Source organism: Xiphophorus maculatus, chromosome 9 (genome assembly GCF_002775205.1).
Source record: "Xiphophorus maculatus strain JP 163 A chromosome 9, X_maculatus-5.0-male, whole genome shotgun sequence".
Classification (NCBI taxonomy): Eukaryota; Metazoa; Chordata; class Actinopteri; order Cyprinodontiformes; family Poeciliidae; genus Xiphophorus; species Xiphophorus maculatus.
Genome location: NC_036451.1, coordinates 17,931,939 through 17,958,676, shown reverse-complemented (window position 1 = coordinate 17,958,676; position 26,738 = coordinate 17,931,939). Strand labels below are relative to the sequence as shown.

Here is a 26,738-nt window from a genome sequence, read left to right as displayed (position 1 = left end):
CGCAGTTACTCAGTAAATGAGGTCCACTGAAACATCAATGAGGTGTGAGCAGACTGGAGATTCCTTGTGGCATCACTTCAGAGCGGGTGACGATCACCACAGAGCCAGGTCACATTTTGGCTTTCTGCTGCGTGGTTTTTAATGCGTGTGGGAGGCTTCCTATAGGAAAGAAAATTAGTTGGCAAATTTACGGCAGTGGGCTCATCTAATTCCTCTCTAATTGCTGCGGTCTGGGGAGAGAGGCTGGTGCTGAGGTTTAGGAGAGGGAACCGACAAAACCTACACAGTTCTTTGGATTTACATCCAAAGAACTGTGGATGTAAAGTTTTAGGTTTGCTGGTGATAAATGTGTTGTGCTTTAGCCTGAAACCCAACAGAGATGGAGAGGAAATGAAAAAGAAACAGTATAGAGGAGTTCCCCTCTTAACAAATGCTCCTTCTTCAAACACATTTGCTGTTTCACCTTCTTTTGATCTTGACTCCCTAAACTGTCACTTCACTAAGACACAACAAAACAGATAGATGGACCTGAAGCAGAATGGTTTGTGTTGAAAGGCCACAGAAGTTCACTTACAGTACCTTGAAAATGCATTCGCACTTCTTGCAATGTCCACATGTTTTTTATGTTGCACAGACTTTATTAAAGTTTATTAAGGTTTTTGTGATTGACCGACACAAAACACTGCGTAAATGTGAAGTGAAAAGTAAAGTAGTGTGAAACTTTCTTCATTGCCGTATGAAACAGTGGCCTGATGAAATGTGTCCCATTTACAATTTTCTACAAGCCATGTTTAAGGGTGTAGCAAACACATGGAAGAAGACAAGGTGGTCACATGAGCTCAAAATCAAATTGTTTGGCTGACATGCAGAAAACACTGTTGATGGCAGAACAGTAATATTACACATCACCCTGAACACACCGTCCCCATGGTGACACGAGGCGACCTTCGCCTTGTATCAGAAGAGAAGAGAAGTCGTCAAGTTGTCTTGCATGTAAGATCTTAGTATTGTCATGTTCTGGATGATGGAAAAATCTACACTAATGTTTAAATTATGTGTTGGAATGACTCAAAGTGCTGACCTAAATCCAATTCAGAATCTTTCATTTGAAAAATTAAAGTGATGTTCAGAGATACTCTCCTTCCTGCCTGCCCGAACTTGACCTTTTTTTGTAAGAAAATACATTGGGCAAAAAGCTTCTAGCTGTGAAAAGCTGGTAGAGACATTCCCCAAAAGACTTGCAAATGTAATTGTAGTGAATGATGGTTTTAGGTAAAGGTATTGCCTCTAAGGGGATAAATACAAAATTCACATCACACTTCAGATTCGTATTTTTAGAAAAAAAAAAAAAAACTTTTTTCCCTACTTTACTACTTTGCATTAGTCTTTGTTGATCTGCCACACAAAATCCCAACAAGGACCATTGAAAAATGTTGGTAATAATGTGACAAAATGTAAAAATATTCAGTGTGGAAACATTTGCAAGGGTCTGACCTTCATTTCCATCCCAATGAGCTTCAGAAAGTCTCACGAGACAAACCTGATCTTCCCCTCACTGAAACTCAAAGACATTATAGCAATCGACCTAATTTTGCTCTTTGATATATTTCTGAACCTTGTGGTGTGTGCAGTTTCTTGCATAGAGGCTTCTTTTATAAGAAAGCTGAAAAGAAGAGCAGTGGCTTGAGCTCTTGGAGAGCTTGGTGAGGTGCAAGAATTCCTGAAGGCTTCAACTCTTTCATCTGGTCTGTTCTTCTGAGTCCTTCCTTTCTCTTCACAACTTTCTCTGCACAGCATGCAACTGAGAGAACCTTGAAAAACACGAGAGGCTTGGCTTACCCTTCAGGAAGCAGCAGCCCCTTGCTGATAGATGGGTGTTTTCAAGGACTTTGTTGAAATGAATTTGTGTGTTTTGGGCTCTGCTCAGAGTGGCCTACAGTTGCAACTCATGACCCTTAGCTCGGGTATGTAAATCCTAAATGTGATCTTGTGATTGTGAAATAAATCCTGAAATTATTGGAATGTCCCCACAGTGCTTTGTAACTTTTCAGAAGAAAGAGTTTCAGTTATATCACATTGCTTTCATAATATTTCATTTGTAAAAGCAATCATTAAATGCCTTAAAGAGTACCTTAAGGACAGTTATCAGGAAAGAAAAACATTTTCTCTGATTGCAATGTGGTAGATAAAGCAAGTTTTTTTTTTTTTTTATCTGAACCAAAAACATAGTAGTTGTTTCCTATTTGTACTTAATTAAAAAGAAAAAAAAATCTCAATTCCCTACGGGAATGTTATACTGTTGGTGCGCACATAATTAACAGAATATACATTTTTAATTAAAATAAAATAAACTAATGCTTTTAATATTTTTTCAAAAGTCTTTAGGGCCATAGCTGTGGGCAGGAATGACCATCTGGGCTGTTTTTATTTTGCAGCAGAGCTAAACAGATCTGCAGCTGAAGAAACGTTCATGGTTTTATCATCATGTTGTGTGGAGGTTGTGCAATGTTTTCCACAATGCTTGCCAACTCCTGCCATATTCTGCTTCGAGAGAGCTCAAGGGTCTCTGTGCAGCTGTCCACACCACAGACTCAGCCTCGTTTACCTTCCGAGATTTTATTGAGTCATCTGTTCTGATGTTGCTCCACTACACAGATTATGATGAGAGAAAAACACTCAAGACCTGTTGAATATGTGCAACATCTTGCACTAAGTTTCTAATTGCGTTGAATGTTCTGCATAGACAGAACTGGTCTCTACTTGTAGCACCATTATGCTGCTGTTTAAGGCACTCTCTACACTACTGCATTTTTTAGATTTTTCTGTCCAAGTTAGTTCAAAATGTCCAATTAAATGAGGATTGTGTATTCTAGAACCCAAAAGACAACAATGCCACACCAGGAGATGAGCAATCTGAGCATGGCTTGATATCAATAACAAGCCCTGCTTCACATTGTTGGGCCTTCTCTTCCTAATTCCCCAAAACCCAATAGTCACCCTGCAACAGTCCTACTTTAAATACTACTTGTCCTACTTGTAGCAGATGCTAATAGATTCTGATAGGGCTCAAATTACTGCATCAAAAATAAATTAGGTTTCCCATTATTAATATTTATTAGTTGAACTAAATCCATTTAAATAGTTCAAATCTGCCAATATTCTACCCATATGATCTCAAGTGTCATTTTGTTTGTTGGCTTAAAACCACCTGTTATTTTATTTGATGTGGCTTTAATTAAACAGTTTGTACTAGCAAAGCTTTTTCAGTTCCACACTGCTGCATCGGTCCATAAATTTCTTCCAACACCAGAACCTCCTGAGTTAAGCATTAAGCTGTAAGCCGAGTTCATCCTTCCCAGTGGCCAACCAAAAATGTCTACAAGTCACAAACTAAAAAGCAGCTTATTCAGTCATAATAAAAAAAAATAATATGCATTCCAGTGAGTCCCACTTGTGAGATTAAAAGTACATTTTGACATTAATCAGCTTTGTTAAAAATACTTTTTATTAAGCCCACAATTTTGAATTAAGAATGTTTTTGTTGGTCTGATGTAATATTCAAATCTTAAATTTTGTGTTTTCAAGCAGAAAATCATCACAAGTAACAGAAATATGCAAATCTGAAAACATCAGTCTATTATTAATCTGTTTTCTCTTAGTGAATTGAGTTATCATAATAAGTTGACTTTTCAGTAATAATCTGATTTATTGAATATGACTGTAGTTTGCAAATCTTTTCAACAGGTCATTTCTTTTTATGGATTGTCTTCAATTTGAAGTGACAGCTGCATCTCCTATAATAATTGACTGTAAACCAAAATATTATTGGCTGATCAGACCATCAAGCTGAATTTACTCTGCACTTCAGGGGAACAAGAATAATACCCCAAATGTGGCCAAACTTTGCCTTACACCCACAGACAAGAACTATAGATCTAGATAACATGTGCTTAAATATTTTTATGTCACACATCAAAGCAGTTTTTATGAGCATACTGCCAAATTACATCAATGTGAAAATATGTTCAATATTATTTCATTTTAAGAAGTACTCATTAAACACAGAGACGGCTATATATTCATATTTAAAAAGTTTTTTTCAAAATCAGTTTTGTCAATGCTTTGTGCTACAACCGGCCCTTTAAGGACATTCGTAATCATCCTTACAAAGCAATCACATCATCACTTGGAATTTTCCAAATTATTTAAATGCATTGCAGTCTTACTGTATGTAAACTTTAAAAGTTGGATAATGTTATAAAAACTTATCTTAAAACATCTCTAGAAATACTGTCAATGAGCAAATGATTTTAGACTGTAGCACCTACCCAAAACCCATTTTATGCTAACCTAAGCACTCAGAAGCTGTGATATATCCTATTTTCATTTCAGAGATTTCTTTTTACCTATCTATGATTATAAACCCTCCTGGGTGACAGATGTTGCACAGTTGGTAGAGGGTAGGTCTTGATGGCACTGGGAAATAGCTTAAGAGAGTCCTTTAATGTGATATGTAGGGTTCTAGGACTCTTTTTCACTCCTGTCGCTGCCGTAATGTTTTTCTATCACTAAAGCAAAAAACCTCCAGATGAGTTTGAATAACTCTGCATTAAGTAACTCATCCCTCTACTCTGCAGCATATCAACAACACTGCCATCCTTCTTTCCACACTTCCACTTACTCTCAGGCTTTCACTCATTCTCACGAGTCTCACTCTCTTTCCTCCACACTCTCATTGGCTTTCACCACGTGCATGCTTCTGTTCTCTGTGGCACATCCTCTTCAGTCCGTCTGTCACTTCTCCTGATCTTTTTTCCTCTGTTCATCTTTCCATCAGCTCTTTCCTGTCAACTTAAAACCTCGGAGTTTACCAGTGTACCTCGGTATTGATCAGCTGAAGCTCTGTGTAGTCCCAGGTCTAGACAAGCGCACTGATCCTGAGCGATTATTGAGCTCAAGTAGCACACTCTGATAGCATGTCCACTCAAAGGTATCTTGGCCTCAGGTCACAGAGGAGAGATCTCATTAAAAGTGATTTGTAAATTACCAAAGGTGGCGGGCAAACAGTGGAAAGAAGGAGGTGAGAGCAGTTCAGTCAGCCAACCAGATGGCATGCCTCCTGTTGGCATGTGTGTGTTTTTGTTGTTGAAAGTTTTATGATTCTGACTTTATATGTGGTTCTAGCAGGTGGGAGAGATCATGTTGAAACTTAAGTCCTAAGTCAAGAATGAGAAAAATGTACCCTAGGGGGCAGATCATTAGACTAATTTGATGCAGACCTACATTTTAATTCATTCCCTTAGACATATCTTAAAATATTTATTGTAGCTCTACACCATATGCATTCACGTTTACACAGCCAACTATGTAATTCTTGCATCATTTTATATTTGATAGCTTTTAAAAGGGAGACTGTGTTGAATCCCTTCAAACCTTTTTCCACAAATAATCATTGATCATGAAAGAAAGACCTTTAAAAAAACCCACAATAACCTGATTACGTAAATGGTCACTGGGCTGTAATGTAGATTAGATTTGACTGTCCTGACGTCAGCTCATAAGTGTGATAACTTCAACTTATGTTCAAAACTGAGGAACAACTTTAAGAAACAGGAGAACTGTCGACCAGCTGCCTTCTGGATAGCTTGAATATTGTTCCCTTTATCTGTGCAACTTAAAATTTTAAAGTATTTTATCCAGCCTGGATGTTTTCTTTGAAAGAAAAGCCCTTTATGCAAAATACAGAGAAAATTCAAGATTTTCTCTCCTACAGAACAAAGTCAGTAATTGGCAGAAATTCCTATGAAGCACTTTCATCGTTGCTATTGGTCTCTTGTTTTTACCCATTTGGAAGAAAAGTCCAGTTTCACCAATGTCATTGCTTTGCAGCATTTTCTAAATTTTCTTTAAAAAAACAAAAAAAAACATCCTCACTATTTCTTGTGATGCTCTATAATTTTTTTATGCCCTTCTTCTTGCTGATACCTTTGCATGATGAGATGTTCTGGATATACACAATATATATATATATATATATATATATATTTACCTTTTTGCAAATTCTGGCTTTAAAAATATGTAAATTGGTAAATATAAAGCAGAATCTTCTTAGACGGTTTATCTTAATTTCTGGATAATCAGATTCACTATAACTCATGTTGGGGGTGTACCCAAAAAGAACAAATGTTGAAAATATTCAGTAGTTGGTTCTGTAAAGCGTGAGTGTCCATACTTTTTCAAGCAGGTTATTATATCTTTATTTTTTACACACATTCCCCTAACAAATTAGTTTAATTTCAGTATGATTTAACAGGATACATTCCACAAAAACAGGTAGGAGGACATTTGAAATATTTTGTATTTGTCTAGAAACCCGGGGTTCTTAAAAGAGTTTGTTCACTTTTAAGAGTCACTGTAAAAAGAAAAATAACACTGCCTCCCACTGAAAAAACCCAATCAAAGTTTTTGCAAATATGCACATAAAACAATTTCTTTCACCACATTGCCCACCACAATCTGGTGGCTTTACTTGGATAAGATTCAGCTGAAACTACTTGTTAAGACTCCCTTTAAAAAGATTGACCAGATTTGGGAAAACAAACTAAAAAAGTCTGCTGATATAATTGAATCCACATATTCCTGATTGCAGGCCAGGCACTGACAACCGGTCATGAAAAGCCTTCTAAAGGGAAAAATATAAAGCCTTTACCTTTTGTTTACATGGCTGACCCCCCTCCGCGATGATTTTAACACACAGCCTGGCCTGAAGCAAATATGTAATACTCTCTACAGACGAAAAAGAAACATAAATGAGGCTGAATTAATAATTAAGCTCTTCTGGGTAGCTGGAATAAGTGAAATATGCTAAAGAGGAATGTAAGGGCAATAGGAGAGTCATGCAGGTATGTGATTATGTAGTCATCATAGCAAACCTTGACTCTCAGCCTGATCTACCCCTGCTAATAAACCCTGAGGAAGACCTGAATCTATCAAGACTGTGTTTTTCTAGTGCAGATTATACAGAATTTTAATTATAAACACATGGATGGCTGGTGTGCATAAATGTTTCACCATATTGATCAGCCAAGGCACGTCTGACAGGATAAAAGGCTGAATACATTTTTTCTTTACCTTATTATTTTTTATTTTATTTTATGTATTTTTTTTGCTAACAGACTACTGCAGAACTCACCAGAAACTTTTTAAAGCCCAGCTCTAAAAACGCTGTCAGCGAAGGGCCATAAAGGGTTTTACCGTCATCCCGAGAGTCAACACAGTTTATGTGCAACCAGGGATTTGTCCAAGTAAGGAACTGAGATAATTTTTTTTAAAGCAGCTTTATTCTTTATTAGTTTGTTTCTGTACTTAAATAATACACATCAGTCTTAGTTTGACAGATAACATGAGAGGAACTGTCTGGTGTTGTGTGATGGAGAAATAAAAGTAGATGGAAAATATATTTACAAGGCATGTTGAGACAAAGAAAGTAGAAAGGACAAAAATGTGGCCAAAAGACCAAGAGGCAGCCTTTAAGCAAAGAATAAGGAGAGGAGGATAATGAGCAAAGTCACTCAGCCGTGGAAACACTGCACACTCTTACTTATTAACACACTTATATTCCTGCATCAATGCAAACATATTCACAGTGGAGAGCACGCGGTCTGGCATGTGCATCCCTCTTCCACTCCGTACATAAACACATTAGCATTATGCATGGAAATGGTAGATTGTGGAGATGAAAGCCCTTCAGATCACTTGCTGCTCCATGACACAGTCGTAGCCTATCGAGCTTAGAAGTGTGTGCTTATGCCACCGACGGGTCCGCTGGGACGCTGTGAAGTCTCTTTGTTCGAGTTTGATGTGCCCTGATTGTAATACATGTATTCTAGCTGTGAAAGTGAATAAAAGTTTCCAGGTCTGGCTTTTGATTAAGAAACCTATCGAACCGTAGGCGGCTTCAGAATAGCTCTCAGATTAATTAGTTAGCACCTGCCCTCCCAATCTGTAATCAAAGCCAAAGCAGTGGCCAAGCAGGTGATTTCACATAACCTCACCCATCTACAAAAAATGGATTTTAAGAAGCTTATTGAGTTTGTATGCATGCATATGTACAAGAAGTATAAGCAGTTATAAAACAAAAATAAGGATTTTATTATTATTATTATTTATATTGGGAGCTCAGATGATGACACACCACATATGTGATAGTTATTTAAAGCAAAAACAAAATGATTTCCTTACCTTAAGTCTGACATTTTAAATCCATCAGTTTACTAAACAGACAGGGGATGAGAGCTCAAAGTAATAAAACACAGAAACTTTGATATACAATATTTAGTCTGTTATCTGCTTTAAGTGTTGCTCTCTCTTAATCTTCCGCAGTCTAAATGTAATTCATTCATTTAGATCTTCATATCTTAAGAAATGCATCTTCCTTTTAAATAGTTTTTCATACCTCTGAGGTTCCTTTAATTGACACATTCCCAATTCTATATATTGCAAACGTTGAGTCTTCCCACTCAGTAAGCATTCACAGTAAAGGGTGATGTTGTCAGCCCTTGAGCAGGGCTGCTTAAGTCTGGTTTAATGAGGGAAAAACCTCACAAGAGCTTTTAAAAAAGGTCACACACGCAGCTTCAACTTGAGTTATACACTGCAGCCATGTCAGATATTGTACTAAGGGCTTCTCAGAAAACATTGACTTTCTATTGAAAATAAAACCTTTGAGTAGATATAGTCTTCTTCATAAGGTTTTCCTTTATATCACCAGCTGCTGGGTAAGCAGGTGACACATTTAAGGGATAATGGGTATTAAAGATTTATTAGGTTATATGTTGTAATCCTGAAGCTATTATTTGCTATGGGTAGAATACGCAATAAAACCAGTCAGTGATTTAACAATCGTATCACATACTACAATGAATCAGTTTTGTGGGGAATTTTTATGTTTTGAGATGTGAAATATGGAGGCATATTAAAAGTATAATGAAGTCCTTTTTCTGTTTTAAGTTATTTGTACAAATACTTATGCTAGTTTAACAGTTTAAATCATGCACTGATTGACATGTGCATGTTTTTGGAATGTGAAATTGTTCCCTTCGTGCCAATACATTTGGTATCAATGGGCAGGTGGCTGCAAGAGCGATATCAGAAGAGACGATTTAGAAGGTGAAGGTGGAAACAACATACATAGAGAAAAGTATTTCAAGAAAAAGGAAAAACTAAACTAGGTACTAAACTACAGAGTCCTTGTGCTTTAAATGTTAACTGGTGTAAAACTATACTTACGCAAATTGACGTTAGGTATTGTTTGTAGCTATAGAGCTTTTCGAGCTCTTGTGCTTTTAGTCCTTTTTGCTCGTGTGTTGCCTTTCTCGCTCCATTCACTGCTTTAATCATCTCCTATCTGCTCTTTTTTTTGCCCGAGCTGTTTTCTTTGGCTGAATCCTCCTCTTGTACTCTCAACTCTTTTGTGTCATCTCTTTTGTCTCATTTCCTCACTTGTCCTCCCAATTCCTTTCAGCACACACAGTGTAAAAATCTCTCTCCTCTCTTTGGCTTGCCTCCCCGTTCCTCTCCTCTCCTCGTTATGTTGTAATTGGAGCTAGAAACCTCGAGACAAACAGCTCAGTGTTCGTCGGGCTGACAGACAGCCTGTTGGCTTCCATTAAGCTTTAACAAGCCATTGGGATTGGGAAAGAAGTTGTGGAAGGACAGAGTGCCCAGCCAGCGGTTTTTATTGTCACCTCTGGTAGCAAGCACAGAAATGTGTCACAACAACAACAACACACACACACACACACACACACATGCTGCCAAATATCTGTGCATGTTGCACATAACTTTTAGCCATTGGCTATAAATGTTTGCTTAGATTTTGTTCATCCAAGAAAAAACATAAGTTTGGGATAATGGGGTGTCCATGCACAGGAGGAAACGCTGAACCAGTTTGTCTCCATTTTAGTCAGAACCATCCCCCCTGTGTGAATGTGACAGCACTGTTATTGCAGTATGCAGAACTTAATCAAAAGTGTCACACAGCAACCCTGAACTACAGTGGAGATAAATGTCATCTATAACCTCTGCAGAGCATTTCCAGATGTAGTGTGTATGTGTGTGTGTGTGTGTGTGTGAAAGACTGCAGATTTGTGGTCATTAATTTTCTTTCTGAAATGGTCTGTGCTTTTGGCCTTTTCATTTTGGCTTAGAAAGTAGACAAAGCTCTAGTCAATCAGTTAAACCTGACACTCTTTACGTCTTTTTATTTGTATCTGTCTTAACCAGCAGATGGATTTTTTTTGTGTTACATCTGCAGATTTGGGGAGAGAAACTTCTAAAACGGGATGTTTTAGAAGCTAAAAAAAGCAACTTTTGAGCCAAACTTATAGATTTTAAAATAGAATGATGGCTGCAGAACTATTAGAAAAATAAAAAGCATTTAGCCAATGAGGCCCAGCAACCAAGAGCTGACTTTGTGATCATGAGGAAAAAAGACTGAGGGGGAATTTTAAATTAAAGTTTAACAATATTTGGAAACCATGATATTTTTCTACAGAAACATGTGAAGTTTTAATACGCCTTGAACCTTTTCACAATTTTTCACGTTGCAAAAATGTTGACGTGTTTTATTGAGACTTGATGTGGCAGAACAATAAATAGCAGTACATACATGTGAAGAAGAACGATAAAGTGATGGATATTTTCCAGCTCCACAAATAAAAATTCTGAAGTGTTTTATACATTAGTGATCACAGAAGTGTTCTCTGCACTACCCTTTAAGTAAAATCAAGTGTAACTAATTGCCTAGAGAAATCACCTATAAAATAAATAAAATCTTCCTGCGTGTAATTTAATATCAGTATAAATACATCTGTTCTGTGATGGCTTGAGTTTAATTGAAGAACATTAAAGATTATCATGAAGACTCACTAACGTGAGTCAGGACATCAGTCAGGAAGAAAGTTATTAAAAAGGTTAGAAGAGATTTCAAAACAGTATCCCAAACTCTGAACACACAAAGCACTGTTGCGCACGTTATCTAGCAGGAAGGTTTGCTGCAAAACTGTTTCCAGTTTTTGCAAACAGGAACATGTTTTTGTGAAAGCTGTGTAAAGGGCACAGCGGAATGTGTTCTTGTCAGATTTGTAATTATAGCACTAGGTTAGATTTGTCAGACACCAAACTGCACATCACCATTGCAAAACAATTCTTATTGTGAAACACGGCTGTGGTAGTATCATGCTGTGGTGATGAAGCCTGTATAACATAATGGTTTATATTAAATTATATTCATGCGTTAGTGTGGTCCAGCCAAAAACCAGACTTGAATTTAATTGAAAATTAGAAGCAACACTCTGCGTCCGATCTGACTGAGCCTGAGCAGAAAATTCAGTCTCTACATGTGAAAACCTGGTAGACTCAAGATGTTCAAAGGGTATGAATACGTTTGCAAGCCCCTTCACAGAAAGTCTTTGCTCATGCCAAGACTCTACTGAAATTTTTAAAGAGAAAAGTAACACTCAGTTAACCAAATATTTATCACTTAAGCTTAAATCTATCAAATACTTAAAAAAACAAACACATTTTATCTGCAAACAATAGTGGGAAGAAGTTGCCATACTTTTGAGCTACTGTGAATCATGCCGGTCAGAAAAGGAACCCTCAGAGAAACCTTTTACTAAATACCTTAAAGCACATTTTTAAATCTATTACCCTGGGCCAGCTTCAAGAGGAGTTCATTTTTTCTTCTAAAAATTAATATTCAGAAGTGGTGCCAAACTTAAAGGAGAGTTGATGTGAAAAGAAATTAGGGAAGAAAGGGTCATGGCATCACACAAAAGAGTGAATTAAAAGCAAATTTTGCATAAATTCATTTTAATCCCCTGATAAAATATGACTGGAAATATAGGGCAGGATTCCTCTGATGAGGTGAAGAACTAAAATGTTCTTGTCATGTCAAGCAATAACTACAACCCACTTTCATGCAGATCCTCTCTTATCAGTCTGGTAATAAAGGAGTAATTAGAGCTGGAAGGATATTGATTCACCAACATGGCCTGTTGATTTACGGCAGGTTTCGATCAATTGGAAAGGCAAACTTGTTGAAGATGTTGATTTGCATCGACAGCGTTGAGGATCCTTTGTCTGAACTCTGAGGTCCAATTGTTGGTGACACAAAATGGATAAAAGGCTTAAGAAATGTCTGTGTCATTGTTATCTTGGCTTTTAGTGGGCAGTTATGCTTTTAGGTTCTGAATAAAAAGCTCAACAGTGAAATTGACTAAAGAAAAACAGAAAATGTTCATCCATTTAAATTTCCTTGAGATGACACTAATTAAAAATGTTGACCTTTTTAAAAATAAATACTTGTAATAAATAAATACTAATACATTTAATGTCGTGATGTTTTTATGCCCCCTTGACAGGAATGCCAACAACGGTGCGGACCTTTTTAAAAAGATGCCCAATGTTTTGTTTGAGGACTAGCGATTGAGACATATTTAATAACACCATCTCACTGAAATGTTCATTTTTTTTCTTTTGTTACTATTTAGCAGATGCAATCATGCTGACAGGCTGGAAGCTGTGCTTCTACCACACAAGCTCCAAGCATTTTGTAGCAGAAGGAAAAGTGATAAATAGTGTCCACATTCATTTCTTACCAGAAATGACACATGTAAGATTGTCCAAACCACTTGACGCTGTTTTAAGGAGTAATAGTTTGAATGCTTAATCATGTGCTTTGTCCAAATGTGAACGAGTCTGTAATGGAAAACAGGAGTAAAACAAATGTGTTCCTTCAGATTCTTGTTTTTTTATTTTATTTATTTATTTTTATCTTCACAGGCATGAATTCCTTAATAAATTTGTACCCAGGTTTATTTAGCAGAGCATCCAGTGATTTTAAAACAAGAACGAGGTTCACATTTTGAAGTCAGTCTGGATTTTCTGTATTCTAACTGTAATAAAATGTTTGCATACCTGCTTGAAATCACCGGCAGTAGAATCTTGGTAAATGTTTCAAACAAGTTACAGAGAAACAAAATGCTCGAAGCCACGAACAAGCTTGTACAAGTCTTCTTATGAGAACTGGTAGAGTTATTTTAAATCGATCGGCTTCGAGTGAAAAGTTTAGCCAGGAGAAGAAAAACCGGAAGAGTCACAGTGAAGCAACTGATAAAATTCAATTGAAGGTTTGTAATTAGATGTGAAAAGGATCTTCATTGATCAACTAAGATAGTTGCCACTTACAATTGAAGTATTTTTGTTTTTCCTTCACACTCTTTGAGTTTAAGGATAGGCTTTGTTATTTTGATACTTGCACATTACACAAGAACCCTAAAGCAAATGAATGTTTTTAGCTGAAATCATAATTGCCTTGTAGTCTTGTAGACAATGATTCATGATCTTTATTTTCCATAATTGACGAACTGTGATTTTTAGCTAAACTAAGTTAGATTAAAACCTTCAGTTTAATTCAAAATCCAAATAGTTTTCATTTATTTACTTGGTGTTTCTCTTATTATTAGAGGTACTTATGACTCTCTAATCCCACAGGATGCAGCTGTGGTTTGAATCCTAAGCAGGGTTACTGTATGTTGTTGTGCTGCCATGGTAATTACATTAAATTACTTGGGGGGAGAAACATTTACATTTCTTGAATCTGCTTCTGTAGATTCTGGCTTCCTCCTTCACCGTGTTATTATACCTGCTGTGTATTTTTCCCATCACAGTAATTGCTCCTTATAGAATCTCAGGTCTGAGCCCAGACAAGAACATATACAATCGGCATTAATTCTTAGTTTCCTTCTTGTGCATATTAACAGCTTAACATGTACAACATCACCTCTGGTGCGGCGCAGCGGTTTAAGGGTTTTTTCACAGGGTTTAATCTACCATTCCTTAGCTTAATGCCGATGTGTCTAGAGTAACACTTTACATTAGAAAGCCACAGGCTACATTAATTACCCACCGGGCCAACTCTCACTGCAGGATCTTCTACACAAACAACTTCCTGAGTCCCCATTAAAAAATAATTCATCAAACCATAAAAAAAAGAGGTTTGTTTATTTAAAAAAAAAATTATGGCTATTTTCTTGAATACTTTCATTCCTTCTCTCTGCCTGGCTTTTTCTGCATAGGGTTAGTGAGTAAGTGGTTTCCAATTCCTATTAATGATATCCATTAATTTTCTGTGAAAAAGGATTTATTTTCCTGTCCTTGTGGAGACACTTTGCCTCTGCCACTATTGCTGCTGTAATTTAACAACTATTACTACTGTTTGTCTAAGCCCCCAAATGCTCAAGTTTGCTTTAGGCCACTCTCTGTCTTTCTCCCTCTCTTTATCTCTCTTTCTCTCTTTGTAACTCATTCCTCTTTTCCTCATCTGCTTTTCTCCAATCTGCTTCCCTTGGCACAATTTCATTGTATTCACCGCTGTTGGTCCCAGGAGCTTGTGGAGCCAAAAAAACAACTTTTCTTCTGGCATTTTTCTAATTGATCCTTGGCAGCCTGTGCTGTGGTCTCACTGTAGTCTTATCTTCAATAATTCATAAGCGTTTTCACAGAGAGGGAGTTCATTAAATGTACTTGTGTAAAGATGATATAGAATATTTTCATTTGCACATGTGATATCCTTCATCCATAAACACACTGATAAATGTTCAAGACATGAAAAGCAGACATTTGTTATTCCAGTGCAATGATTTAAAAGAAAAAGGTTTGCATATTTACTAGAGATAACACCAGCCTATAATAAAATAAACTAAATGGTAAAGATAAAACAGTGGACAAAACATTAGTGACAATATAACGAATGTTCTAATAATGGCATTTCTCAGATGTTGCCTATGCATATCAAATAATTCAAACTGTCAGCTCACTGTCAGCTTGCAGTATTTGTAAATGATCTTAATGCAGCAGTATTTCTGTAAGCAGACATTTGTTGTTTCTATACTGTTTATATTCTTCTGGCAGAATCAGTTTTCCTCAGCATGTTTATTTCCAATAATCTAGTCAGGTAATACTTTTGCATATCCATGATTATTTGTGTTGTGATCTGCAAATGGTTTGATACATTTTTAAAACATGAAACCCCATCCCTTAACCTTTTAAGGTCGACGCCCGCCCTGTGGCGGGCATGACGTCATGTTTCTGTGTGTGTTTTTTGCTCCAATGTGATAATAAATTTTGTCAAAATGAAACAAACACTAAAATCACAAAGTTTAGGATGTTCTGAAAATAATGATACCAAACAAGGTAAGGTAAATAGTTTTTATGGTGAAAATATAAGGGTAAATTCAAAATTAGACCAAAACGGCTATTTAGACCCAAGACTCATTATTATTATTCCCCCACTTCTGGACTTCACCTTTGGGACTTTGAAGTTCTTTCATTCTGACTCAGTTCACTGACAAAAATTTGCTTCTGTTAATATTCATTAAAATGAAATGAGCTCTTTTACTATTGTGTCGTTTTCCTAGAAATTATTTTTGCACTGTCTTATATTTTGAATTCTTCTTTGTGCAAAACAAAAATCCGATGATGCATCAACAAAGGTTTTTGATGTGTGCTTCATCGGTGGGACTATGAAGTCATTGCCTCTAATTCGGCCTGGTTCAACCCCATTAATCAGCTTCTTTCTTAAGATTTAGTTAATTAAAATATTTTTTTATTCATTTGTCATTAGAATTTAATACCCTTTGCACTGTCTGTGCTGCTATTTTGAGAAAATCACCTCAGCTGCTCAAATAAGTGGTAATGCTGAGTATAATTATACTGACAGCTGTTTGTGAGGCCACAATAAAGAAAAACAGATGATTCGTCAGATGATTCATTACCTACGCAGCTCTTCCTTTAACAGGTCATTTTATATTAATATTTTTGCAATTAGTGTGCAAATAACACATATGTCATTTAGACTTATGTGTAAGAACCAATAAGTGTATGTTCACTTTTGTTCCAAAGTGTTTTTCAAATATTTAATTGGGTGCCAAAGTAATTTGTCAGTTTTTCAATTTAAATGTAATTCAGTTATAGAGCGATGATGCAGTTTTCCGTAACTGAATTTTTGTAGATGAAGTTGCACGTAGTTGCCCTCACCTCTGTTGTTTACTGTAAACATTGCAGATTTCATGAAATGAAAACATTTGATTATTACTCACCATTACTGCCAGACTTGGCTTCTCCCTGTAAAGCTAATGTTGCAAAACATGTTACGGTTGAGAGCCATTCTCAATCAGGAAGACAGTTATTATAGCCATTAAAATCACTATCCACTTTATGTAATGAAGGCAATTAAACAGAGCTACCTTGGCTGGAAAACATATGCTCATTCCCACCCACAGTGGGAAGGGAGAAAGTAAGTCGTTTTATTTGGCCGTTCATTAACTCCCACAAGTTTAATACAGGAAATATTTACGCCATTAAGATGGTTCCACTAGTTGACTGATAACCCTTCTGTCTGTGTGTTGTTGCATCTTTCTCTGCAGGAATACTGTTTCAGGAGAGTTTCATCGAGGAGCCGGATGGCCTGGTGTCTGTAAATCTGCTGGTGGTGTCTGCCGTTTCAGCCTTCTCCACAGGTGCCATCCTCTCTGGTCTCACTGTCTGCTGGATTATGAGCCACCGCCATAGGAACTCCCGCGGTTCTGGAGCCAACGGCGCCCGTCGCAAAAATGATAAAGAGCAGACCATGATAGGCCAGGGTCGCAGCGGCTCAGTGATGAGCGTGACCAGAACGAGCGGAGGCGAGAGACGGCGCTCGCAGCCAGATAACCTGTTCGTGATGCCCAACGGTTGGCCTAAAGGAGAGATTGACCCAGGTTTACTGCCCACTCCTGAGCAGACCCCGCTGCAGCAGAAACGAGTCATGCGCCTCCCAGACACCGACTGGGACCAGAGCCAGACCTTCCTCACCTCCATGGGAAACCCGTGCCCTGGCAACGCTGTCATCTACCTGAGCTCCAAGTTTCTGCATGGAGGCGGCGGAGGAGGGGGTTTGGTACGAATAGAGGATCCCGGCGAGGTGGTGCTGCCCCCACACTCTGATCGCCAGCGTTACCTCATCCTTGCCACCCAAAGAGGGGAGCATGGAGGCAGCCGTCCCACCGGCAGCCTGAGGAACTCAGCAGGAGAGTACATCTACCCTGCCACACCACAGGATTCGCCAGATCGACGTAGGGTGGTCTCTGCTCCCACCCCACATGTGGACTACGGAGAGCCTCGTTGGAGTCATGAGGCGCTCAACTACAACAGCAACAACGGTATGCCCTATTACGCCCAGCGCCAGGGTCTCATCAGGCCAGACGTGCACGGACCTCGAGGTCTGGGAGAGCTGGCTGAATTCAGCCACCTTCTGGGGAAGAACATGGGAGAGCACGCCCCCAGTGGCCAATGAGGTGAAGTCAAGTGAGCGTTGATGCTGAGCTCTCTGGAAAAAAAAAAAAAAACATTCCTGCCAATAGAAAACTGGAAAATATCCACCCCTCAGACTCGCCGTCCTGATCCGACCTTATCCTTTCTGTCCTCTCTCACTGTCATTCAATGTTCTGACGTCATTCAGCAAACTGCAGAGAGAGGCAGAGAGAAAAGAGTTGAAAGTTGAGATAATTCTCAAACCATTGAGTTTCTCTGTTCATAACCTGTGGTGTGCCACCCACAGTTCATAGCTCTGACACAACAAGTCTCACAGGAAGGTAAAGAGTGGGGCCAAGAAGAAATAGGAACCTTCTTGAAAGGACAACTGAAGGATTTATACCTAAAACAACAACAACAAAAAACAATATTCCTCGCAAGGACAAATGTGACAGGCCCCCCTTGACCACTTTGTTCATTGATCGGATCCTCTTTTGGTAAATTTTTTTGTCTCTGTTGTCTTGTGCCAGTGGCATCCAGCAGACAACGATGTACTTTACTTTGGATTTCAGATGAGACAAAACTGTTGTAGCTCTGCCAGAGGACCTTGAAAAAGACAGAAATCATACATCATGTAAGGGTGTGTGTTTGGCCACAACAATCCCAACCAGCGTCCTGTCTTAACTGTGAAGTATGGCTATATAATGAATTTGGTGATAATATTGTTTATACAGAAATGATTTTATTGTGTGTAATTTTAAGTGTGATTACCAATCAGAAGGTTAAGTGGCTGATCATGGCTAGTTAGGGCTGTACAGAGCCATGGTGAAGTAAGAGAAAGCAATAATTAGCTAAATGAATGACAATGACGAGAAAAGGACTATCTAATTTAAGTATTTTTTTATACAAGTCTTTACAACAAAGACAAGGACAGTTTCTGGCTCTCCACATGCCTGGGTCTGTCTGACCCGACCCAAAACAAGGCCTCCCTGGGATCCGTGGTGCATTTGAAGAAGGGGAAAGTGAGCTGTCTGGCGATCTGACCGAGGCGGAGATTCTCCGCCGCTTGGGAGCTCCAGTCAGTCTCTTTTGCCGACACTGAGCCTCTTTGTGCCCCGGGTGCAGGAAGAAACTGCGGCCACAAATAACAATTAAGAGTCAGGGATCTGACTCACCACAGCGTAGCAGAATAGCAATGAGGAGAGCTACAGCTCCATCCAGTCAGGTTTGGGCATCTCCTGTAGATCAACGGTCGTGGCAAATCACTCAGTCTGCAGTACAGGGAGGACCTGGGGCCTGAAGCTGCAGCGGGGGTCAGTGTCAGGACACGGCTAACCATCACAATGGTCATCCCTGGTGGCTTCGTCCCTTTTTTTTCCCTTTCAGTGTGACTCCCAACAAAAGCTGGATAAAGAAAACAGATGGTCATGCGCACACTTGGGTGTGGAGTTTCTCTTTCACTCCGTTGTCTGATCTTTTCATGTTTTATGGTTTTTTTTGTCCGCTTTCATCCGTTCTTGATTCAAATGTAGATATGCTTAGCTTTAATCCATCTGGGTCAGGGTTCAGTAAAAGGTGGTATTTAGCTCTGTTTGCATCTGTCAGCTTGTGTATGAGAAAGTCTCTTAGGGCTTGTTTACATCACTGTGTTGCTCATATTGAGTGCAAGAAGCAGCTTTGATCAGTTTCGCTCTCACCCCCACCCTTCTTATCTTTTCAACCCCATCCGCCTTACATTTACAAATAGGTACTAACAGTGTCACTGCTTTGTGTGGGAGCAGTGTGTGCTGTTGCAAAATGTAGGCAAAAGGCATCAGATTGGGCCTAAAATCCTGCTGTAATAGAAGAACAAGTTGGCTCTTTTTCTTTACATGATTGATATTGTTAATATAACAAAGCCACGTGTGTTTTATGATTTACAGCTTAGTTTAAAAGGGTCTGGTAAAGTCACTGAGATTAAAAAAAAAAAAAAAAACTCAATAATGCACACTGCCTTGCAAAATTATTTATGCCCTCTGAACTTTTCCACATTTAGTTTCATTACAATAGCAAAGCTTTTGGATTTTATTTCATAGACCAATATCAAGTAGTGTGTTACTGCAAAGTGGAAGAAAAATGTTACATCATTTTCAAAATGTCTTGCAAATAAAAATCCACAAAAGTAGGAAATGCATTTGGATTCAGTCCCATGACTCGATACAAGTGTTAGAAGCACCTGTTGCCTTTATTCTTTGAGCTGTGTCTCTACCAACTTTAACATTTTGTTCCTGTTCGTCTTTAGAAATCTGCTCAAATTCAGTCAGATTGGATAGAGATCTTCCTACTCATTTGGATTTAGGAGTGGACTTTGACTGGACCAATCTACCCCAAAGCATTTCATTAGATCTCTTGCTGTATGTTTAAAGGTTTTTTTCCCGATGGAACCTCTGAGCTAGTCTCATTAGCTCCAGCCAGCTTCACTGTGGAAAAGTCCCATCAGATTGACGTTCAGCATTAGTTTTCCACCAAGCATACCATGTCTTTTTACGTGGCTTATGGCAAACTGCAAACTAAAATAGAGGTGGACTGAATTTTATTTAGTGATATCAGAATGAAGGGGGTTGAATAGATTCTCTCTTGTTTATACAAACGCATGAGAAAGCCATATATCCTCTTCCTTCCACTTCACAGTTTTGCGTTACTTTGTGTTTGTCATAAAATCCAGAAGAAATGCACAAGAATTTGTCTTAACATGATGTGAAGAATCTCAAAGATTATGAACATTTTCTGGAAACACAGAAAATATGTTTCTGTGTTTCAGGACTAGTTGTTCCCTCTGATTTACTGCACATTTGACCCAAATGTTGAAACTCTTCTGTAAATTAGGAAATGTATCATGTTTTCAGCCACTGCTGTTTGGTAATATGATGGTTCACTGAACTGAGCAAAAGAGCACCGGACCCCCAGGCTGAGTTATAGTGGAATTAAAATGTAGAAAAATAACAGTCTGGTGTAACATGCAGAGGGACCAAAATAGCTAGAACAAACCATTTTATTAGTGAGAAACCTGGTGACAGAGACAGCCTTGTGTCACTCTGCCTCCTCACCAATTGGTACTATTAATATACCAATTTTATTTTGCCTCAACCTCTTTCAATTACATTCATGTAAGCAAACCAATTTTTCCCATGCAATTAACCATTGGCATAACCTATCAGTTTATTTTTGTTGGCAGTAAAGTATTTTTTTGTGAATAATACGTAGTTATGACAGAATCCTCACATTTCACATAATGTAATTAAATTTTCCAGTTTTATTTTCATCTTAAATCACACTATCGACTGGTGGCGGTTTTAATTCCTCTTCAGGCCATTTGATGCAATGAAATGAGACATTATGACGTCAGATCAAAGAACAATAACTACACACGTTATTTTTGCTAGTAGCCATAATTTGTGTGAAACATCCTGTGGCAGGTTTAAACTGATGCATGGCTGTTATGAAGAATCATTTGGATAATAACCTAAAAAACGTTTGATATCAAATGACGAAAACTACAAAAATAAAAACTCTTGAAAGGGTGAAATGACGAACCCCTCGCAATCCACAAAGAGCAAAGAAAACCTAGGCCTTTATGAAAATAAAATCACATCTTTTGTTTCCTTTTAAGAGTTTCCTCTTATTGCATGTGTTTTAGGAACTCATTTAGTTGCCATGTGTTATCTTATGCATACAAAACCTAATATTTCTTCTAAATATACAGACATTGCTCTACCATTATTTTCTCATTTGGAAGTAAAAAAAACTTTTCAAAAATGTCTTACGATTCGCCGTGTTTACTTACCTGTCATTTTTCACAAACAGGCTGAATAAACCCATGGATCACAAGTCATTCATTTATAATTTCAAGAATACTAAGAAACTGACTAAAACAAAAACTGTATTTCTTTTGTCTTCAGGATATTGATAAAACATTGTCTTCCTTTAGAACCGATAAGCATCCAAATGAGGAGCAGCACCCGTCAAATATCTTGATGCCCAAGAAGTCTGTTCAAAGCCTTTCTTCAGTCTCCATAGTAACCATCTGCTGTACTGGCCAAAAGGTGGTGGTTGCCTTCACCACTTCCCTTGTCACTTCATATTTCAACTAAAACGTAAACCACAGCATGAGGACAATTGGAAGCAAAAAACACATCGGTCTCTTTCTCGCTGTTATACACATTTAGTATATGCTTGCTGCTCTAAATATCCTAAGTTTATTTCTCTATTTAAATAAATCTGTCGTAATAAATACATGGGAGTTTATTCTTATCTCTGTCAATAAATTAAGCATAAACTCTACTTCATAGAGCAATGCGAGACTCTACAAATGTATAAAGCAGTCATTATCAGACTCCCTGTATAACAAATCACATGACAAATGTGTGTGGCTGATTCTCATACTGTCTGAAATGATCAGCTCTCAAGAATGGAATGGTTTTGCTGACATCGTAATGGTGCTTAATGTTAAACTCTCTGTCTATCCATTACACTTACCAGCTTTCTGTGAGGAAAGTCATGAGCAGTGTAAACACATCTTTGGTAAAAGGCAGGAATAATGTAACCGATTTCATACTATATCAAAATAAAAACCCTCTGAAGAAGAAATTTGCACACTGTCAAACTGGCTAAATAAGTTTTGTAAGACAGGGTAGGCTTACCTGCTTCTTACAGTGAGAGCTTTAAAAAATGTACTTTGAAAATTTGAGCTTTGAAAATATGTTGCTGCAGAAGAGGTTAGGACCTTGTGAGGCAACAACATGCATTGCTGTGAGGCATACAGCTTGAAGATGGCTTACAGAAACAGTACTGCCAGTGTGAAACTATGATAAAGAATGCTGAAAGAAATATACGTTCATTTATCCAGAACACAGACAGCAACAACAGTCTGCTTGGGAAGAAGTCCAGCTTCGGCTGTAGGATGTGAAGTGTGGTTCTTCAACCTGTCCAAATGCAAACCTTTTCTCAAAATGTACTCTGGCACGAGCTGAGAGAAAGATTTTCATTTGATATGCAATGAAAATGTGTGGAGAAAAAAAATTACATGAGGCAGTCCAGTTAAAAAGATTTATAAAAGCAAGACCAAGCATAGGAGGTCAGACAGGCAAATGTGATCTTAATATATTACTCCCTCGCTACATTAGCGCACTGTATGCTTTACACATTCGACCCTGAAACGGGTCATTAGTGTCGAGGACCGCTCCACTCTGCAAACCTCAGCCTCTCATCCTGATCCCGTGTTCCCATTTCTGGGTCTTTATATGCGCGTTTTTGAATGTGGCCTCTTTATCTGGGCCCGGCGTGCCCACCCAGCCGTGTCCTCACTCCGCATCTCTTCTGGTGTTTCACTAAACATGCTTGATGAGGCAAAGTACACGCCAAGCCCCTCTAATGGCTTGATGTGCCCCCTGAGAAAGATTGCTGCAGACAGGTTGTCTCTGAGAGGGAGCTACTCGTTCAACCAGCGCTTTCTGACCCTTTACAGACCGCCAGCCACACACGCACATGCACCCCCACACAAGTACCCCATTTGACAAATTGGGGAATGTAATTGAATTAAATCAGAAATGAAACTGGAGCCCGACACAGGCCGGTTCAAATAAAGGTAGAGCACTTCATGATGTTATCTTACCGACTGCACAATTTGATTACTTTAGTTCAACATTACAAGGCAGCTAAAGTATTCAGGTATAACCTCATAGAGGCAAGTATGTTTATTAAAGCCCTCATCCTCCCTCATCTCTCCATACTTCATGTAATTCCCATTCCTCTTCCTTCTCTTCTAGCAGCTGCTCTTTGTGTTTTTAAGCCCCTTTGACTGGGAACCCATTCGTATTATCTCCACTAAGCAAAAGCCGGGGTTTTCATTGTGTTTTTTCAGTGTTAAAGGTCTGCAGGTTAACTTAATGATTCAAAAACAGCATTTTTTTTAGTAACACTCCCACCCTCCTTTAATTCATGTCAAATCCTAAATGCTAAGCTTGTTCTGTTACATGTTTATCCAGCTTCTCATGTGAGAAATTGCTTTTCTTTGCCGTCACTGATTGAGTTGGGAGTTTTTTTTCTTGGCCCATTTTCAGTGGTTTGCATAAGTATTCATACCCTTAGGACAATTTGTCATAATGCACCAACTTCAATGCATTTTATTTAACAGACCATCACAAAGTAGTGCGTAATTGCGGCTGGATTGTGAAGGATATATCCTTTTTGAAAACCTTTACAATTTACATTTTCAACTGTAACTACAGCTGTGGGTTTTTTCACTTGCAACTCCTCTAGTTCTGCGAATCTACAGGAATGTGTTATTTGCCCTTTCTTTCCTTCTTTATTTCTTCCTTTTTTCCAAAATAGGAAGAAAAGGATCTCCATAATTTCACCAGTGAAACATAGTGGTGTCTTTATTGATGTTTGGTGATTACATGTTGGAGGTTACATGTGCTAGTCTTTCTCCACACAGAGCTGTGGGATAATATTTTTAATTCTGGACATTTTTGCCCCTGTGGCAGTGAAAGATTTTCCACTTTAGCTTTGGGCCAGATTTGGTCTAAATTATGCTGTGTGTTTACTATTCTGAACATTTTTAACCAAACTCCAGTACAGCTGTATTTTTCACTTAGATTAAAACTTCTGAAAGCTATTTGAATTAATGTGGGAGTATTAGAATAAAGGGGACAAAGTGAACTGGTTGCAAATGCACATTGAAACTTTCAGATATGATTTTTTTTTTTAAACCATGTGTCATGTCCCTTTTAGTTCACAGTTATGCACCAATGGATTTGTCTAATACTTAAAATTCCTGGCTTGTGGTTGAAAACTAGCAAAACATGAAAATCCCCAACTGGTGTGAATACTTCTGCAAGGCAAAATAAAGAGCTTCTCTGTTTCACATATGCACAAAATTCCCATTTACACACTGTTATCATCTTGTGTTTTTGCTCTCATTGAACACACCGTGCCGCTGTGTGTGTTGGGTTTGGGGGTTTTTTTCACCATGTGGCCCTGCAATGTGAGTCCCCAGCCGATAACTGCCGTCTTGCCCCGTCTGCATGTTCCTCTTCGTATTAAAGGTTGTTCAGAGACGGGGACTAAATTTAAGAAAGGCGCGTCATCAAGCTGCTCCCATCCAAGCCAACGTGCAACAGGAATAAGCACAAAAGCAAGATTCCAGTTGACATTTGCGTTTTTGTGAACTTATATGTGTTTAGTCGGCACTGATGATTTGTTTGCCTTTTTTTTTTTTACTTGTTTTTCTGTGGTAGACATTTGATTTAAATCTTCTGTGGGATGTTTCAATTCTCTCCTGTGCCGAATTTTTTTCAGTGATGACAATGAAGCTCAACCTGATGACTATCATCATTATTTTTATTATTATTATTATTATTATTATTATGAAGCAGTACTGTGAGCACCGAAGTGTTGTGTCCTGTTTAAATGATGAATTACAAGAAGAGAGGAAGTAATTTAACTTATAAAGACTAATGTGGAGTCTCCTGCTACTGTGAAGGATCCCCGTCATCCTGTCGCCCCGACCAGAGGCTGAACTCCCGCACTCCTAGTCAGCCCAAAGGCGGGGTGTTTGGGTGCAGTGGGAGCTTTGAGATGGCTGTCATCAGATGGCAACACATGTCCCTGCTATGTGTACATAACCTAAATGCTTACATGTAATTTCAGTGCAGTAGCTGCATGACAACACAGCCTCCGTGTGTGTGTGTGTGTGTGTGTGTGTGTGTACTGAAGTAGCGATGTGTGAATTTGTACCGTACATGCAGGTGTGTGCGCTCGTGTCCGCAAACAAACGTGTCTCTTGTCACACAGAACGCCAAACACATGCATGCACCCTCTGACAGCTGCACAGCACACACACGCAGGCACATGAAAACCGGACTCACTCCAGCAGTTGTTCACCATCCACCACAATGTCCCGAGCTCTGCCTGTCACTCCGCATGGAGACTTTGCTCTGTGTTAATTTTCTTATTCTAATAAACCACTCAGACATTCTTGTCTAAGTTGTGATCATTGACTGCAGTGTCTTTGACTTTTTATTTACTTCCTGTATTTAGCTAAAGCAAAATGTAAAAACAGTAGCACATTGAGTTCCTCTACAGCGATGTATGGATAACGGATTTTACAACACGCCTTTTTTTAAAAGGCGCACAGCAGAACAAAACTGCTAATTCTGCAAAATATATCTTATTTAATGACATTACATAAGGTACATTAATCAGGTGAACCAGTTTATTTACAAAAAAACAACAGATGAGACTTTTACTAATTTTGAAGTGAATCCTGAGTCATTCATTTTAAAGCTTATTAACTTTAATATTAGTACTTGTTTTACATACATTTTGCAAAGTAGAACATCCTTTCTCAGATGGAAATACCTTTCTAAAAGTAGCCATCATTACCTGTTTAAACCAACAAAGTAATAAATGGCAGCTGTTGGAGCATGGCAAACTCCACAGCCACCACTCAAAGCTTTGTCAAACACAAAATAGACAGAACTTAGGAAACAGTGAAGCTAATATGAAAATCTATGCAACTGTAATTATTGAAGCAAATGACGTAATTGCACAGTAGCTTTGTTATAATTTACTGGAGCAAAAATTACAGCCTGGAATTTTGTTCAGGGGCTTTGGTTTGGATTTTTTCTCCTTACAATACAGTCCATAACTGATCCACTTTGAGACATTTTTGAAATTAGAATCATGCGTTTCGGCTCACATAACGTTTATCTTAAAAGAGCCATTTAATAGAAAAGCGTAATTTACAGAGTAAAAAGCAAGCTAAATTATTGAGCCGAAGAGACCATATGTCGCTGATTTAAATTTTAATTTAATAAATATCTTCATTGTAATGACCAGACTTTAATATAAGCCAACAAACTGAGAATGTACTGACTTTTAACTTCAACAACAGAACCATGCTAAGACTTTATCAGGGATGTTTGATAAAGTCCCTAAGGCTTTATAAAATAAGAATATTTTTTTAAATGTTTAGAATTTGGATTTGTGAATTATTTTCACATCCACAGTTCACTTATATACACAATATTTCCACTTTTGTGGGTAGAGATTACATTATTTGTAATAAAACTGAAGAGGCATCATCTGTAATGTACACTGCTCAAAAAAATAAAGGGAACACTTAAACAACACAATATAACTCCAAGTAAATCAAACTTCTGTGAAATCAAACTGTCCACTTAGGAAGCAACACTGATTGACAATCAATTTCACCTGCTGTTGTGCAAATGGAATAGACAACAGGTGGAAATCATTGGCAATTAGCAAGACACACTCAATAAAGGAGTGGTTCTGCAGTTGGGACCACAGACCACTTCTCAGTACCTATGCTGTCTGGCTGA

At 38.2% G+C, this 26,738-nt stretch overlaps 1 protein-coding gene across 1 annotated transcript in view; it reads left to right on the top strand.

Annotated features, from left to right (window-relative positions):
* sema6b (semaphorin 6B) overlaps nucleotides 1-25,394 on the top strand; it is a 172,679-nt gene extending 147,285 nt beyond the window's left edge. The window contains exon 17 of the mRNA XM_005795735.2: nucleotides 16,491-25,394. Within this exon, the coding sequence (XP_005795792.1) occupies nucleotides 16,491-17,398 (908 nt within the window). The 3' untranslated portion in view covers nucleotides 17,399-25,394. The remainder of the gene's footprint in view (nucleotides 1-16,490) is intronic.
* Nucleotides 25,395-26,738: the final 1,344 nt, after the last annotated feature.